Genomic DNA, 17,270 nt, shown 5'->3' on the forward strand with positions numbered 1-17,270 from the left:
TATATAACCACATCTTTAACACATAGAAAAACCTTTCATTTCAGTGTCATGCATTTTTTTTCCTGTACGTATGACATGGATAACACATACATACACACAGACAGCACACGGATGACATTCAGGTGACACATAAGTACACATTGATGGACATATGGAGGGTTATAATTGAATGTGCAACACATACTTTTTTTAGACGGACTTGTGAAGGAGGCCTGAGGCTTATTATCCTTATCCTTTATCACATCCTCATTGTTCTCACAGTGACCTGTCCATGGTGCTGAATTTCTTAAAACTGCTATAAATTAAAGTGTTACTTACCTTTCTCCATGTAAAGGGATTGACCAAATTTCTATGAAAGGCACTCAACTCCCATAAAATAAGAAGTCTGAGTTGTTGATTGAGTGTTGTAGAGAAAGACTTGATATGACAAGGGATGGTCTTAGTAATGGACAACCCCTTTAAGTTCTATAATCTTGACAATATCTTTAACTGTATATGTCTGTATATGCTCTCCCTACTGCTCGGGTCCGGCTGCCGCGGCTGCTGCGGCCTGCTGCTGCTCGGTGGCTCGAGCGATGGGCCGGATCCCGGGGACTCTAGCGGCGCTCCTCGCCCGTGAGTGAAAGGGGATTGGGTTTTGGGATATAGTTTATTGTCCGTGACGCCACCCACGGTTGTGGTGATCTGTTGGCACCACCGCTGCTCTGTAGGAGGATCCCGGGAGATGATATGAAGCAGCTAGTTGTTGTGTTGCCCTTCCGTGGGTAGGGGTTGGAGATCCCGGGGCCCAGTGATGAGGTGGGAGATGCAGGGCTTGGTGGGCGCAGGGACGCGGGGGCAGCGCTGTGCCTTGCGGCACTGTGGTACTCACTCAGCCTGAGACGATGACACAGTTCTCGGTAAAACACACGGCTGGAAAGACGGTTCCCACGGACGGCTGCACTTGCTTTCCCCAGTAGGTGACGGTGACGGTCCCTCTGTCCTGCACCTAAGTTGATAATGGTTGCGATGGGTTCCCACCGGTAACCCGCTCCCCGGCTTGGATATGGGCCGGAGGAGCCCTACTTTGCCCGCAGGCGCTGGCCCTGAGAAACTGGTGCCCTGGCGGTGGCAGTGTCTCTCTGTAACGGTTGGACTGTTGCCTTCAATCGGGACTTGGTTGTTGGGAGACAGTCGTCCCCTTCACTGACGGATTTGGCAAATTATTGCGACTCCTAGCCTTGCCGGGATCCGAAAGGCCCCTGCCCTGGTGCTGACTGTTCTTCGTATACTGCTCCAGACCGCCGGGCCACTATCCGTCCGCGGTCCTTCCAGCAACCTCCGAGCAGTCACCCCTGCGGACAATCACCGCCGTCTGCTGACCTTGCTGTCTCTCAGCCCGGGGCACACACCCGGACTAACTTCAGGCTTTACAAACTGTTTCTTTTTTCACTTTACTTCAGCTTCTCTCCTAAGCTCCTCTACCACTTCACTTCCTTCTACTTTCACTTCCTAAACTCATCTGCTTGTTTACTCCTTCCACTTCTCCCTCCAAACTCTATCTTAGCTGTTTACTCCTTCACTTCCCTAACTGATCTGCCTGGTTCTTCCTGCCTCCAGGGCTGTGAACTCCTCGGTGGGTGGTGCCAACCGCCTGGCCCACCCCCTGGTGTGGACACCAGCCCCTGGAGGAAGGCAACAAGGATTTTAGGTTAGCTTTGGTGTTCCTAACTGGGGTGTAGGGTGTGGTGGTGTGATGACCTGTGACCCCTGGCTTGCCCAGGGCGTCACATATATAAGGTAAAAACTAAATTATATTGTGGCATAACTTAAAAAGAGACTTTTAATGTTTTCTATTACATATAAAGTTTGATTATCATACATATAACTTATAAGCTTTAGTTTTTGTTCTCTTCACTAGGGGCCTTCAGGTTTTCCAGGAACAACTGGACCAAAAGGAGAAAAAGTATGTTGTGCATGCCTTTCCTTCTGACAGCCACGTACAGCTCCGATGAATTATTCATCAGCTTTATTTATTGATGCTGTGTGACCTCTTTAATCTGAGTACTGGTGCCAGACTACAGTCAATGCAGCTTGGTTAAACTCTCTTGTGTACATGTAATGTAGACTTTTCCTTTATTCGAAAAGCCATATTAAAACGGTCTCCATGTGGTTACAGTATTGTAACCTATAGTTAGACTTTATGTTTTTATCATGCTTAGCAGCAAAATTAATAGACTGAAGAAAAACCACAATATATAAGATCAGTGCTCCATAATCAGTGTCTTGGGAGCCCTTAATGTGGTAAACATCAATACTATTGTTTGCAAGGATGTCACATAGTCTTAGCATTAGGATAAAGTCTATATCACTAGCATTAAAGGGAACCTGTCAGGTCCCATATGCGATCTAATCTAGAAGCAGGGTGATGTGTGGCCTAGTAACCCCTTCTTTCCCATCCCTGTGTTTTAATATTGTGTAATATGAATGTATAAAAATATGTTTTATTACTTACATGTTCCCTATGTAAATGATCAGAGGCTCTAGCCCCCAGGGCATCACATTGCCTGTGAGCTTTTGCATGCTTTCTGTGGTATCACACCCCTGTGGGCCCCTGATCATTTACGTACGGAACAAGTAAGTAATAAAGCATATTTTTATATATTCATATTACACACTATTACAACACAGGGATGGGTAGGAAAGAGTTACTAATCCACACATCACCCTGCTTCTAGGTTAGAACGCATATGGGACCTGACAGGTTCCTTTTAAGGTAAGACTTGTGTGTGAGTTGGTTATATACTTAATAGACTCTTTCTATTTTAAATTCCATATGGCTTAGCACATAGAAGTAGAAATGGTGGGGGACAATTTTGTTATGTAGTGTGTGTAATGTATTGGTTGCAAGCACTTTAAACTTATAGAAACAGCAAGAGTGCAAAAAACTCTAGAGGTGGTGATGAGGTGCAAAATAGGTACAGTACAAGTCAAAAGTTTGGACGCACTTGTTCATGTAATGGTTTATGTTGTTCTTATTGGAATGTGAACATTGTAAATTCAAAATGAAAGCAGCAAAAAAGAAATATGTGTAAACACTGGAGGACAGAGATAGCAGAGGGCCCCTGTGCAAGAACACTATATGGGCCCTTTGCTGTCCAATAGCTCATAATATTACACAATTCCACCTACTTTGCATATGTAAATGGGTCCCCTGTCTCTAGGGCCCCTGTGCGGCCACACAGGTTGCAAAAATGATATGTCCACCTCTGTGTGTGAAACACACCAGAAAATGTGTTAAATCTTAGATTCCTCAAAGTACCGCCCTTTTATTCTGATGACAACTTTACACCCTCTGAACATTCTTTCAAGCATCTTTATCAAGTAGTCATATGGAATGGCTTTCCAACAGTATTGAAGGAGTTCCTAGGAGCTTGGTACTTGTTGCTTCCTTTGCTTTTGCTCTGCAGTCCAACTCATCCCAAACCCTGACCATTGGGTTGAGGTCACGTGATTGTGGAGGCTACCTTATCTAACACAGAACTTCATCCCTATCCTTTCCTTGGTCACATAGCCCTTATATAGCCTGGATATTTGTCTTGGATCAATGTATAATTGAAATACAAATAATTGTCCCATTAAGCACAAAGCAGATGGGATGTCATGTAGTTGAGGAAAGCTGTGATAGCCCTGCTGTCTTAGTCTTCCTTGAACTTGGAATAAATCACCAACAGTGTCAAACTAAATTTCATTCTAAATCCCTATTTATTTAGTGCCATGATCAAAGCTATTTTCTAATATACTTTTATTAAAAATTCCCTACTGCTATTCTATATTTTTTTATTTTTCCTGTGTCATGATGCTTCATTTTAGAATCACAGTGCATGCTGGGATACTCAAACAAAGCATCATCAGAGTGGCTGTGGTCACTGTAAAGGTACCGTCACACTAAGCGACGCTCCAGCGATCCCACCAGCAACCTGACCTGGCAGGGATCGCTGGAGCGTCGCTACACGGGTTGCTGGTGAGCTGTCAAACAGGCAGATCTCACCAGCAACCAGTGACCAGCTCCCAGCCAGCAGCGACGCGTGGAAGCGATGCTGCGCTTGGTAACTAAGGTAAATATCGGGTAGCCAACCCGATATTTACCTTGGTTACCAGCGCACACCGCTTAGCGCTGGACAAGCCAGGACGTCACAAGCACTACACCAACACACCCCACACCCCGGTCAGGCACACCGAAGTCAAACAAAAACCCTTGTTGCCTCCCTCCAGGGGCTGATGTTCACACCAGGGGGTGGGCCAGGCGGTTGGTCCCACCCACCGAGGAGTTCACAGTCCTGGAGGCGGGAAAAGCAGATCAGATCAGTTAGGGAAGTGAAAAGTAAAGTGGCAGTTGAGCAGTCTGAAGTTGGTCCGGGTGTGTGGCCCGGACAGTACAGCAAGGTTGGCAGACGGTGGTGACCGTCTGCAGGAGAGACCTATCAGAGCCAGCCGTAAGGACCGTGGACGGGCGGTGACCCGGCGGTACTGGACCGGTACGCAAAGAGAAGCCAACACCATCCGGCAGGGCTTACGGACCCCAGCAAGGCTAGGAGTCGCCGTTGAAATCGCCAAATCCGTTAGCGAAGGGAACCTCCTGGGTTTCCCAGCAACCAAGTCCCGACAGAAGGCAACAGTCCAACCGAGAGAGGGAAACACGGTCACCGCCGGGGCTGCAGTTCCCAGGGCCAGAGCCTGCAGGCAAAAGGGGCTCCTTCAGCAATCTTCAAAGCTGGGGAGCGGGTTACCAGTGGGAACCCATTGGAACCGTTTACACTACACAGGTGCAGGGAAAGGCAGTCACCATCAACCTGCCGGGAGGAACAACACCGCAGCCGTCTGTGGGACCCGTCCATCCAGCCGTTTGTTTTACCGGAGACTTTGTGTACATCATTGGCTGAGTGAGTACCACCGTGCCGTGCGGCACAGCGCTGCCCCTGCGACCCTGCACCTCACCAGGACCCGTAACCCGCCTGCTATCCATCCCTACCCCTCACCGGGCCCCGGGACAACCAACCCCCTACCCACGGAGGGGAGAAAACAACATCCTAGCTGCTCCCTGTCATCGCTCCCGGGATCCCCGTCCAGAGCAGCGGTGGTGTCACAACCTCACCACAACCGTGGGTGGCGTCACGGACAATAAACCCCCAAAACCATCCCCCTTTTCACTCACGGGTGAGGAGCGCCGCTCGAGTCCCCGGGATCCGGCCCACCGCTCGAGCCACCACTGAGCAGCAGCAGCCGGACCCGAGCAGTGGGAGAGCGCAGCGTCCCCTCCTCCGCCCGCGACAACTTGGCGTCACGAACAGGATCTTACCGCTCTGCCGTCTGGTAGAGGTGTGCCTTGTGACCGCCGGAGGTGTCCGGCTGAAAAATTTGAGAAGCCGCCATCTTGGGCGCGAAAAATCCCCACTCGAGCGTCTCCTCGAGTAGTGGAGGTGCGAAAGCTGAAATCCCGTCCCTGTAGAGGAGGAGCCGGAAAAAGACTAAGGGGGACGGAAATAAGATGTCTGCACCCGACGGAGCCGCTGGAGGAGCGGTGGACGCAGCCGCGGTGGCACCTTCAGATGGGAATGGGCCTGCCCAGGTCCCGGCCGCGCTGGCGGGAGGTGCTGTGGCCCCAGCGCTCGCTCAGGTGATGCCGTTCTCCTTGCCCTATGTGCCCAGAGCTACCTGGCTGCCGCAGTACGATGGGAAACCTGATGCGTTGCAGGTTTTCCGGAAGAAGCTTAGCCCGCTACTAGAGTTGTACCCCCTAACCGATAAGCAACGTGCAGCGGTAGTGCTGGGGCAGCTAACTGGCGCAGCTGAGCAGGAGGCGGAGACCTGGGCCGAGGGGGACCGGTTCTCTGTAGCCACCATCTTCGAGAAGTTACAGGCTGCCTTTGAGACCCGTACCGAAGCCGAGCTGTAGATGCAGTTTTACCAATGCCGGCAACGGCCTGCGGATAGCATTCGGGACTATGTCTTGCGTCTACAAACCGCCCTTCACACACTGAAGCGGGTAGACCCCATCAACGATGCGGACAGCAAAAAAATGCTGGTGGTACAGTTTGTACAAGGGATGAGGTCCTCAGAGGACCGTAAGCAACTTCGGCTCTGGGCCTTAGAACACCCTGATGTTGGCTTTGTCGTGTTAAAGGAACGGGCCATTAAAGCCCTGCAGCCTCCAGCAGCGGAAGTCCCTGAGGCAGCTCCATGGCCAGCTGAGACGGCTCCCGTCGTCGTGGCCCCTGTCCTCCAGGCACTGCCAGTACCGGCAACCCCAAGTGGCATGATGGAAGAACTGGCTGCGAAAGTCCGCCGCTAGAGCATTCCAGGCTTATTTCTGCCGACCACATGGGTACCCTGAAAAGGTGCTTACCGACCAAGGCCTGGCCTTCGAAGCAGAGGTTTTCCAAGAGTTCTGCCAGTTGTACGGCTGCAAGAAAATCCGGACCACGCCTTACCATGCCCAAACCAATGGCATGTGTGAAAAGATGAACCACCTGGTCCTGAACCTCCTTAAAACGTTGCCGCTGGAAGAGCGGAACCTGTGGCCGGAGAAGCTACCCGACTTGGTTGATATGTATAACAACATTCCTTCCAGCTCGACGAAATGCACTCCAGCATACCTGATGAGGGCTCGCCCCGGCCGGCTACCAGTGGATCTAGAAATGGGGTGGAAGCCCCGGAAACACTCCCTTCAACGGCTGACTGGGACACTCAGCGGAGGGCGCAGTACCGCCAGGTCCAGGAATATGTTGAGAGGAACTTGTGTCAAAGTCGGGGACAACAGGAGCAGTGTTTCAACAAGAAGGCGTCTGCTGGTCCCTTCCAGCCTGGAGATGTAGTCCTGAAGCGAAAAAGGAGGACCCACAAGCTGGATGATCAATGGGAATGTACCCCATATGTAATAGAGCCCACAGAATGGGAAGACGGGAAGGCTTACCAAATCAGCCATGACCAAGGAGGAACCTTTGCCACGGTTTCCTGAGACCATCTAAACAGGTGCCCACCAGCATTGAGGGTAGCGGCTGAAACTCCAGTTCCCAGACCGGCGGAGAAAGAAAAGGAGGTAATCCATACAGTGATGGGTGATTTCCCGGCAGACTGGCCTACACAGAACGGTGCGGTGATTCTTCCAGTGATACTGTTCCCACAACCCGTGGATGAGAGAGTAATGGAAGTGACCGACCATAAACCAGTGCCCAGGGATGAACCTGTACCCAGCTCCCCTACGCCTCCACCTGCCCCACATGATAGCGGGGAGAAGGAACTGATCGTTCCCCCTGCCCCATTGCCTGTCACCACTGATACCGGACCCCGAAGGTCCACTCGTTCCAACCTAGGTAGACCCCCACTTAGGTACAGGGAAACTCCCCTGTAAAGGGGGCTTTGTGTGTTAAAAATACCGTTTTAAAAGTTTGAAAGAATGATAAGTGAAAGAATGATTACCGAAGATGTTACCTGATTTGCAGCTTGATTGGAACCGGTCGTTGCCGGCAACTGTTGTCCCCGTGGGGACTGTTTACAACCACTGCGTAGAAACTGCTATGGACAAGCCCGAGAACTGGCAGGGCAACCACGAACTGGTGGTTTGTAAATAAATATGTTTAAGGCTTTTACCGTTGCCGCCTCCGGAGAGGCTGATTTGGAGGATGGGCCTGGAGGAAAGGGATGGCCCAGGCCCGCCACTACCGCAACCCCTGAAAAGGACAGAACCCGCTCGGGCAGCTTGTGCTGGACTGGGGTCAAGGGGTGCTGCCCGTTTGCTTAGGGGCAGCATCAGGGCCAGGTTGCTTGGGTGGGAGAGAGCGGAAGCCGACACCGTTTTAGTAACGTTTAAGTACCGTACCTCCCGATGTGGGAAGATTGCAAATGTATATATGTGTTTTACCGTTTTCTTATCTTTTCCAGTTTGTGAAAATAAAACCGGTGATGGACGGGCAGCCCGCGGACGGTCTGCATTTTACTAAGGGGGAATGTGGCGCCCTGGACAAGCCAGGACGTCACAAGCACTACACCAACACACCCCACACCCCGGTCAGGCACACCGAAGTCAAACAAAAACCTTTGTTGCCTCCCTCCAGGGGCTGATGTTCACACCAGGGGGTGGGCCAGGCAGTTGGTCCCGCCCACCGAGGAGTTCACAGTCCTGGAGGCGGGAAAAGCAGATCAGATCAGTTAGGGAAGTGAAGAGTAAAGTGGCAGTTGAGCAGTCTGAAGTTGGTCCGGGTGTGTGGCCCGGACAGTACAGCAAGGTTGGCAGACGGTGGTGACCGTCTGCAGGAGAGGCCTATCAGAGCCAGCCGTAAGGACCGTGGACGGGCGGTGGCCCGGCGGTACCGGACCGGTACGCAAAGAGAAGCCAGCACCATCCGGCAGGGCTTATGGACCCCGGCAAGGCCAGGAGTTGCCGTTGAAATTTCCAAATCCGTTAGCGAAGGGAACCTCCTGGGTTTCCCAGCAATCAAGTCCCGGCAGAAGGCAACAGTCCAACCGAGAGAGGGAAACACGGTCACCGCCGGGGCTGCAGTTCCCAGGGCCAGAGCCTGCGGACAAAAGGGGCTCCTTCAGCAATCTTCAAAGCTGGGGAGCGGGTTACCGGTGGGAACCCATTGGAACCGTTTACACTACACAGGTGCAGGGAAAGGCAGTCACCATCAACCTGCCGGGAGGAACAACACCGCAGCCGTCTGTGGGACCCGTCCATCCAGCCGTTTGTTTTACCGGAGACTCTGTGTACATCATTGGCTGAGTGAGTACCACCGTGCCGTGCGGCACAGCGCTGCCCCCCCGACCCTGCACCTCACCAGGCCCCGTAACCCGCCTGCCATCCATCCCTACCCCTCACCGGGCCCCGGGACAACCAACCCCCTACCCACGGAGGGGAGAAAACAACATCCTATCTGCTCCCTGTCATCGCTCCCGGGATCCCCGTCCAGAGCAGTGGTGGTGTCACAACCTCACCACAACCGTGGGTGGCGTCACAGACAATAAACCCCCAAAACCATCCCCCTTTTCACTCACGGACGAGGAGCGCCGCTCGAGTCCCCGGGATCCGGCCCACCGCTCGAGCCACCACCGAGCAGTAGCAGTAGCAGCCGGACCTGAGCAGTGGGAGAGCGCAGCGTTCCCTCCTCCGCCCGCGACACAGGGAGCCGGCACTGACAGCGTGAGAGCGGCGGACGCTGGTAACGAAGGTAAATATCGGGTAACCAAGGAAAGGGCTTCTTGGTTACCCGATATTTACATTGGTTACCAGCGTCCGCAGAAGCCGGCTGCTGCTGCCTGCACATTTAGTTGTTGCTCTGTCGCTGTCACACACAGCGATGTGTGCTTCACAGCGGGACAGCAACAACTAAAAAATGGTCCAGGACATTCAGCAACAACCAGCGACCTCACAGCAGGGACCAGGTTGTTGCTGGATGTCACACACAGCAACATCGCTGCTATGTCACAAAAGTCGTGCCTCAGCAGCGATGTTGCTAGCGATGTTGCTTAGTGAGACGTGGCCTTTACAGCCCCTGCTGTCTCCCTGAAACAAAGCTCATTTCTGGGGCTGTGTTGACTTGTGCTGTGTCCCTCCCTGCTCGCTGTGCACTGTACAATCTGCACAGTGACTGCATCCACTCTGTTGTTAGCTCAGATCAGTAATAATCAGCCTGCAACAGAGCAATGTCACTGGTATCTTGCATGCCGGGTATGGTCACTGTGCTGCTGCTGCCTGATTGACCTGAATCAAGAACACAGTGGATGCTGTCGTAACTGTGACCGTAGCCTCTGCCTCTTGCTTTGATGATACTTTGTTTCAGTATCCCAGCATTCATTGGGATGCTTAACAAAGCATCATCAGAGAATAAATAAATAGAATAGCAGTGTAGTTGGGTTGGGAAATGGTACGAAATTTGAAATACAAGTGTATTAGAAAATAGCTTAGTTTACTGCACCAAATAGATAGGGATTTAGAATGAAATGTAGATTGACATCAGACCACCCCTTTAAGAAAAAGGAGAGATGTAAAGCAAAAATGACTGAGCTTTTCAGGGAAACACTCCCCATAAAAACTGCACATGAGGATCTATGGTTTTTATTTTCCACAGGCCGTGCATTTGAAAACATTTTTATATATTGTCACTAATTCTAACCTTTTTCTGTTTTACAGGGTGAAATTGGTAGGCCAGGAAGAAAGGTAAAGTGAATTTTCAGTCCTCTTAATACCCTTGTGCATATAATGTGCTTTTCTGAAGTTTAGATTTCGAGGTTATAGTTCATGCTAAAAGGAATCTGTTACATCGTACATGCAGTCTGATCTGTGGACAGCGTGGTATTCAGATGAAGAACCTGAGAAGAATGACATATATAGGTTTGTAGTAAATGATTCAGTATAACTTGTGTTCAGGGCCGTATTTGGGGTTTTTGCTGCCCTAGGCACTGTCAGTGGTGGCGCCCCCTTCTGATCAGTCAGATTAAGGGTATGTGCACACAGCATTTTGTTTTCAGACAGATCCGCCCTGTAACCCGCCCAAAAACCCCAAATTCTAAATATTAAAGAAATGAACTCATACACTGCAGTGTAAAAAAGACTTGCTGTCCATATATTCAGTCTTTGAAGTTTTTTAAGAGCGTCAGGTTTCCTCAGACATGAAGCGGCTGACAGTGACCGGTCCATTATATGGCGGCTGCTGCTTGGATGCCGCTTACTAGTTCATTTAAAAAATAAGTAAAATCCAGTAGCTAAAAGATGTTGGAAAAAACAACCAAGAAGCAACAGCAAAAAAAAAATATATATTTGCTTCAGGATAAAATGATGACTGTCCTGAAGTGTTTTCTGTCTGAATAATTCCAGGGGTTCACCGAGAACTACAAGAGGTGTGCACATTCCCTGATAGAGCCCAGAGCCTTCAGATAGTAGTACACATACACATTAAGCTAAAGTGGTCTAAACCCACCAATATCGACAGGTTCTGCTGACAGCCCAATGTGAATGGGGGCTCTCAATTCTGATTGCCGGGGGGGGGGGGATAAGGATCCAGCATGTCCGATTACGGAGGCGTAGATCCTAATATCCTCTAAATGATAAGCTGCTGCCGGAGATGTCCAGCAGCGGCTCTAATAGAGAACACAGAAACACTTGGCAGAATGAGTGCTCCTGTATATGGGAGAGCCGAGCAAGATAGCTGTCGGCTGAAAGATCAGACTATACTGTATGGGGGCTTTAGTCTATTACTTATTCGGCTGACAGACATGCAGATAGCTGTATTTTTAGTCCAGCACACTGACCCTATGTTTTAGGATCAAGACTGATAAAGTAAAGATTACAACAGCCACATGACTATCACCAGAACCACCATCAGTACAGTAATACATAACTAAAACCACACTAAATACAAGAATACATAACCAAAACCAGTTAGTACAGTAATACATCAACAGAACTACTGTCAATACAGTAATACATCACCAAAACCACCCTAAATACAATAATACATCACCAAACCCACCCTAAAGACAATAATACATCACCAAAACCACCATCAGTACATGAATACGTTGCCAACTTCGTACAGCAATCAAGTGCAGTGTTAGGTTAGACCCATATACATATATGCATTGCATTAACGTACACCTCCCAGTATGTCCTTAACAATGGTTAGGAGATGCTGGTAGTTGTTACCAGCCATCATTAGACTGTGGACCATATAAGAACCACAATACTGATTAGTCCCAGGCAGTAGACTTAACTTTTGGAGGAGATCTTATATGTTTAGGTCCATTAATTCTGAGGAGATTAGTAGGGCAGAGGTGGGCTCAGTAGGGAGAAGGGGCATCATGGGGTGGGACTTGAGACCCCCACCAATTGCTCAAAAGACCTCTTAAGTGCACAGCTCAGGAGACAGGACTATGAAATTTTACTCCCGGAATCCATTCTGTCTGCATGTTATGGTTCTCGGAAACACTCGGGGCCACGGTAGTCGGACCCCCAGCGATTGGAAAGTTATTCCCCATCCCAAGGATAGAGGGTAAGTTTCCAATGTGAGAAAACCCCTTTAAAGCAGCATTCACACTGCAGCCAAAGATGGGAAACTGATTTATCTAAAAGTATAATGTCATCGTTCTTAGCAACACATTGTCCTGCGTCTCCCAAGACTTCCCTCTTGTTTGGTCTGCTGCAGCACATACTGCAATGGTGCCCGTATAGGGAATCTGTCACCAGGTTTTTGCTCCCCCAGCTGAGAGCAGCATAATGTAGAGACAGAGACCCTGATTCCAGCAATATGTCACTTACTGAGCTGTTTGCTGTCATTTTCTCTGCTGCAGATCTCGCAGCTACACAGAGCTCATGAATATGCTGGACTACCTGCAGCACACCAAGTAGTCCTGTAATGATAACTACTGCTGATTAAACAGTGATTTTATCAAAACTACACTAAGCAGCCCAGTAAGTGACAACACTGGAATCAGGATCTCTGCCCCTACATTATGCTGCTCTCAAATTAGGTGGCAAAAACCTGGTGACAGACTCATAATTCTCCTCACTAAAGAGTAACCAGGCTGTGCCCAAGAATAAATAACTGCCCATCACTGAGCTCACTGCACAAAAAATGACCTTACACCGCGTCACTTATAGTATACAGCCTCCACATTCTCTCCTATTACATTTCCACTACACTTCCCCCTAAAATGAAAACCCCCACTGTCCTCAACACTGAATTATACCCTCCAGACCATCCTCACTTATGAACTATGACTCCACTGTCCCCACCTCTCCATGCAGCCCCCACTTCACTGTCCCCCTCATGCTGTCCCCACTCTATAATGAACCTTCTGCATCGCATTCTGTATACCGAGCCCTCCCAGGCTCCTAACTGAGCGCTCCCCATGCTGCCCCTTCTCCATACCAAGCCCCCCCCCATGGTTCCCCTTCCATACCGAGCACCCCCCATGATTCCCCATACCATGCCTCCTATTCTCCATACTGCAACTCCCATTCGCTATACTGTCCACCACCCTCATTTTCCCTCCCCCCCCATTTTCCCATTTTGCTCCATCACCAGTGCAGATGCACCCCTATCCTGCTCCATCCTCCATATTGCGCCCCCACATCATGCTTCATCACCCCCATCCTCCATGTTGCGCCCCCACATCATGCTTCATCCCCCCCATCCTCCATGTTGCGCCCCCACATCATGCTTCATCCCCCCCATCCTCCATGTTGCGCCCCCACATCGTGCTTCATCCCCCCATCCTCTATGTTGCGCCCCCACATCGTGCTTCATCCCCCCCATCCTCCATGTTGCGCCCCCACATCGTTCTTCATCCCCCCCATCCTCCATGTTACGCACCCACATCGTGCTTAATCCCCCCATCCTCCATGTTGTGCCCCCACATCGTGCTTCATCCCCCCATCCTCCATGTTGCGCCCCATAACGTGTTTCATCCCCCCCATCCTCCATGTTGCGCCCCCACATCGTGCTTCATCCCCCCCATCCTCCATGTTGCGCCCCCACATCGTGCTTAATCCCCCCCATCCTCTATGTTGTGCCCCCACATCGTGCTTAATCCCCCCCATCCTCCATGTTGCACCCCCACATCGTGCTTCATCCCCCCATCCTCTATGTTGCGCCCCCACATCGTGCTTCATCCCCCCCATCCTCCATGTTACGCACCCACATCGTGCTTAATCCGCCCCATCCTCCATGTTGTGCCCCACATCGTGCTTCATCCCCCTTCCTCCATGTTGCGCCCCCACATCATGCTTCATCCCCCCCATCCTCCATGTTGCGCCCCCACATCATGCTTCACCCCCCCCATCCTCCATGTTGCGCCCCCACATCTAGCTTCATTCCCCCCATCCTCCATGTTGCGCCCCCACATCATGCTTCACCCCCCCCCATCCTCCATGTTGCGCCCCCACATCATGCTTCATCCCCCCATCCTCCATGTTGCGCCCCCACATCATGCTTCATCCCCCCCCATCCTCCATGTGGCGCCCCCACATCGTGCTTCATCCCCCCCATCCTCCATGTTGCGCCCCCACATCATGCCCCATCCCCCTCATCCTCCATGTTGCGCGCACCCGCCCCCCGGGTTGCTTGTTCGGCGCTGTCTTCGGCTGTAAAGCGCTTACCTGCTCCAGGCTGCATCTCCCGTTCTCGGCGGCGGGACCTCCCATCTTCCTCTGCGGCGGCTCTATCTCCCGTTCTCCGCAGTGGTGGTGGCGGCGGCGGCAGGAGCTGACATCTTGCTCGGCGGCGGCTCCATCTCCCGTCCTCCTCTGCGTCGCGCTGCCTCACGCTGCTGTGACCTCTGCACAGTGAGCGCACGGCAGCATGTCGGGGCGGGGAGCTGATTGCAGCTCCTCTGACCCCGGAACTGCCGGCGCGCTCACAGTTTCATTTATATTCGCGTGTTATAGACGTGACTATAAATGACTGCGGCACCCCCTCCCTCCTTCAAAAAGGCGCCGGATTTAATAAAGAGTTTGGAGGCGGGAGGAAGATTTAAAAAAAAATAAATATTTTTTTTAAGTTTTGGTCTGGGCGCCGCCTGGAAGGCGCCGCCCCAGGCACGTGCCCTCAAGTGCCTAATGGTAAATACGGCCCTGCTTGTGTTTTATTCATTGAAATCCCTTGTGTTTGTACACATAGGAGTCCAGTGGGCAGTTTTATCTCTGAATGCGAAATCATACAAGGAAAACTGTCAATCATTGAATAGGACGGCCCACTGGACTACAAACAAAAGAGATTTCAGTGAATTAAATTAAAACTTTACTGAAACGTTTTCCATAAAAATGTACAGTATATGAATCTGATCAGCCCCTACTGCTCTATAGCATCAGATACCATTTTCATCTTGCCAGGTTCCCTTTAAGTTCCCTTTACATACATTGCCCCATCCGCCCTCCTCTCCTCAGCCCAGAATCATAATACAGGTTGTTGTGTATTGAAGTTTTAGATAAACATTGGGCAGACTGGGCAGTGGGTAACAGGAAAGGCACATGAGGATGGTCATGATGTCACTGCCACAGCCAGATCCTATGTTAAATGGAATTGTAAATAATACACTTTTACAATAGAGTTGATATATCTAGTCTCCAGTTTTGAGATAACATTATATTATTCGTCTCTAATCTCTGCTATTTTTAATCTATCAGTACCCCTATTTCTATTACGTTCACTTAGCAGCGTGCGATGTGCTGGCAGTCACAGTGCATCATAAAAATACTTTGTACAGGCTGCTATACAAGTGCGGAGTTTAGATGCTCACATAGTAGATACCATGCTGGCAAGCTACAAATATCTTAGGTCCTCACATGGTCTGCACATCATATACATCCTCTCTCTGTCGGAAGTGCTCAGATTTAGAAGCAGAAGTAAGAAAGTGTTATTTATAAACTGCAATGTAACTACTTTCACAGAATAGGACAACAGTGTGTGATCTCTGGTGAGCCTCAGCTAGAGAGAACTCAAAGATGGGACTGCTCTAAAGTGAAAACTGTCATGACAAAAAACTCCTGCAGATATGGGGTTGACCTGCCCGTCACCTGCATTTTCAACCCTGCTGCCGGTAGCGTTTGTGTTTTAGTTGCGGGGGGCTACACCGGCTTCGGTTCAGTCACCGCTCTGTGTATCAAGAGCAGCAGCTTTAACGGTGCCTCCCACACTGACTGACAGTATCCTCTAATGTTGAGCAGCTGTCAGTCAGTGCTGGGGGCGCGGTTAAAGCCGCTACACAGAGCGATGACTGAACCCATCGCCAGCACCACCCTCGTGACTAACATCTAAATGCTGCCGGGAGGATTAAAGTTCATTTCCTCCCGGCAGCGTTATTCAATATGCAGGTGCCAGGCAGATTTTAAACGCTAATAACCTGCAGAATAACCCTATACCTGCAAGTTAGTAACATTTTTTTAACAAGACTGGATGCCTTTGACACAAAGATCATTGGTATATAATTAAAGGAGTTTTCTGTTTTTACATTTTTTTATTGCAAAGGCTTTCTGTATGTAAAAATAACAAATTCAGCCATTCCTACCACTTTCCGCTCCAGCGCTGGCTCTCCTGTGTTTCACTAGTTTTTTTTTTACATAGCTGCAGCGGTGACCGCATGACAACATAATGTTACTATTGATTGTAGCCAATCATTGGGCTCAGTGGTCTTGTGCCATCTATATCGGCATCACTGTTGAGGCTATGATTGGCTAAATTTGTGATATCACTGCTGCAGTCACATCAACAGTAGCCAAGAGTTTGCATCAGTCATTCCAATTTGTTTCCTAAATATAGACACAACCATATAATATTCAGCATAGGAGGGTTAGCCTTGATAGAATGTAAAAAAAAAAAAGTAAAGTAAAAAAAAATCAAGATTAGAAGGCAGAAGAAAATATTTATCTGACCTTTGTAAAGAGCTTAGTAAATAAAAGGTTGGTTTGAAAGAGGAGATGTAATAAATGTCCATGTTATAATCTGTTCTATACATCCTCAGCTATAAAGGTTTTCAGATGTGAATTAAGGGAGTTGGCCACTACTTTTTATTGATGACTTATCTTTTGGATAAGCCATGAATATCTGATCGTGGGGGTTCAGTCTTGGCCACTATAGAAATCATGGAGCTGCAGTGTTCCGGCAGCATCCGAGAATTTCCGGATGGCACCAGTGACGGCTGATCGGCAAGGGTGCCAGGTGTCGCACCCCCACTGATCAGATATTGATGACCTATCCTAAGGATAAGGTACCAAGAAAAAGTAGTGGCCAACACCTTTAAAGTGTCTTTAAAGGGAACCTGTCAGATCCCCTATGCACCCAGGACCACGAGCAGTTCTAGGTGCATATTGCTAATCCCTGCCTAACTGTCCCTGTATCTAGTAGCATAGATAAAGAGATCTTTACAAAAAGTATTTCTAAAGATCTTTTATAATATGCTAATTAGCGCATGGACTAGTCACAAGGCCGTTACTTCCCCCCAACTAGTCCGCCCTCTTACCATGTTAGTACGCCCACAGGGGTATACTAACATGCTATTTACTGCAGCATCACCAGCAGTGACACATGTACCTGTGTACTCTGTGACCGGTGAACAGAAGTCCTGCAACTTCCAGTATGCTACTGGATACAGGGACTGCTAGGAGGGATTAGGGATTAGTAATATGCACCCAGAACTGCTCATGGTTCTGGGTGCATACAGGACCTGGCAGGGTCCCTTTAAAAGGATATCTCAGGGCAAATGAAATACTGAAACTTGTGATATGTATAATTCCCAGT

General features: G+C 49.7%; 1 protein-coding gene across 2 annotated transcripts in view; it reads left to right on the forward strand.

Moving 5' to 3' along the window:
• Positions 1-17,270, forward strand: part of COLQ (collagen like tail subunit of asymmetric acetylcholinesterase) — a 153,677-nt gene that overhangs the window by 70,432 nt on the left and 65,975 nt on the right. For both annotated transcript variants that reach the window (XM_075316675.1, XM_075316677.1), the window contains exons 4-5: positions 1,901-1,945; positions 10,169-10,195. In XM_075316675.1, the coding sequence (XP_075172790.1) occupies positions 1,901-1,945; positions 10,169-10,195 (72 nt within the window). The remainder of the gene's footprint in view (positions 1-1,900; positions 1,946-10,168; positions 10,196-17,270) is intronic.

The sequence above is a fragment of the Anomaloglossus baeobatrachus genome, chromosome 6 (genome assembly GCF_048569485.1).
Source record: "Anomaloglossus baeobatrachus isolate aAnoBae1 chromosome 6, aAnoBae1.hap1, whole genome shotgun sequence".
In the NCBI taxonomy this organism is placed as follows: domain Eukaryota; kingdom Metazoa; phylum Chordata; class Amphibia; order Anura; family Aromobatidae; genus Anomaloglossus; species Anomaloglossus baeobatrachus.